Below are 1,363 nucleotides of genomic sequence, written 5' to 3' on the forward strand. Positions count from 1 at the left end.
TTAAAAACTTGTCTAAAATTAAAACAGAATAAAAAGCATGCACCATATAGAGAATATCAACATAGAATAGCCACACTAAAATATATTCTAGTGAAGTTACTGGACTTTATGGGAAAAGAGAAATGTTCTAACAAAAGAACAAGTGACTTAAAAGGGAAAGAAATGAGTATCATGAGCCTTTTTGGTTTTTGATAGAAATGCCTTAGATCAGAAGAAAGTAGTTATTTATATATTTAAGAAATTAGAGGAAAGAATACGTAAGCACCATAGTCATCAACTTTCCAGATGACATTTATTGATTCGATAGAATCCTAATAAACCTGGCGTTGGGATAACTGGTAATCCAGTTGGTCAAAATGCTAATTGTATCCTCCTTTATACTGGTACAAATGCTAGCTCCCCAAGTCAAAAAAAGATAAAGCTCTGTTGAAGATGATCAGGCCAAATTCTGCTTTTGAAAATACATTTTATTATTTTTATTTTATTTGTATGAGTGTTTTGCCTGCATGTAAGTGTACCCATGTTGAACAGTGCCCACAGAGGTCAGAAGAGGGTGTCGGATCCCCTAGAACTGGAGTTAGGGCCGGTTGTTAGCCGCCGTATGGGTGCTGGGAACGGAACCTGGTTGCTCTACAAGAACAGACAGTGCTCTTAACTGCTGAACCATCTCTCCAGCCCCTAATTTTGCTTTTTAAAGCAAGATCTGGAGTGCAGACTTTCAGGAGCTCTGCTGAGTGAGTTCAGTATCTGCCCTAGATTCTGTGCACCAGCAAGGCCCACTTACCTCATTCCTTTCATACCAGCTGACAGTCTTCCTTTTGGAGAATTCCTGGGATCGCTTCACCACAAAGTAAATGAGATACCCACTTCCACACAGACAGCCGGTGATGAGAAAGTTGGCCAGCACACGTAGGAATCTCGTCAGGTGCACATTCTCTTCTTTGTTACTTTCTTCTTCATCCACTATAGATTCCTTAGTGTGTGAAAGTGAGACATGAATAATGGCAGGTCAGGAATCCAAACACCGATGCTTGTTGAATCTTGAGAATACTTTTCTATATTTCAATAAATAATAGAGGCAGTGATGCGATACCTTATACTTTGTAGTATTACAGTCATTTTCCATAAAATATATTTTGCTGTTATTTTGATCTTGGTGTTTGGGTATTTTTTAATAATACCAAGATTTATTCTGAGATTTATTCAATATTTACTCTGTGCCAGATATGGTATTAAATGTTTTCTGTGCATTATTTCTTAATCTAACATCAAACTAATAGAGAGGTTACTATTCTTTTTTTTTTTTGTCTTTTTGAGACAGGGTCTCCCTGTAGCCCCAGCTGTCCTGGAACTCACTATATAG

At 37.4% G+C, this 1,363-nt stretch overlaps 1 protein-coding gene across 5 annotated transcripts in view; it reads right to left on the minus strand.

Annotated features, from left to right (window-relative positions):
• Tmc2 (transmembrane channel like 2) overlaps positions 1 to 1,363 on the minus strand; it is a 48,441-nt gene that overhangs the window by 26,276 nt on the left and 20,802 nt on the right. For all 5 annotated transcript variants that reach the window (XM_029556850.1, XM_029556848.1, XM_029556845.1 and 2 more), the window contains exon 7: positions 785 to 973. In XM_029556850.1, coding sequence (XP_029412710.1) covers positions 785 to 973 — 189 coding nt within the window. The remainder of the gene's footprint in view (positions 1 to 784; positions 974 to 1,363) is intronic.

This window comes from Nannospalax galili, unplaced genomic scaffold (assembly GCF_000622305.1).
Source record: "Nannospalax galili isolate Female #2095 unplaced genomic scaffold, S.galili_v1.0 scaffold707, whole genome shotgun sequence".
NCBI classification, from domain to species: domain Eukaryota; kingdom Metazoa; phylum Chordata; class Mammalia; order Rodentia; family Spalacidae; genus Nannospalax; species Nannospalax galili.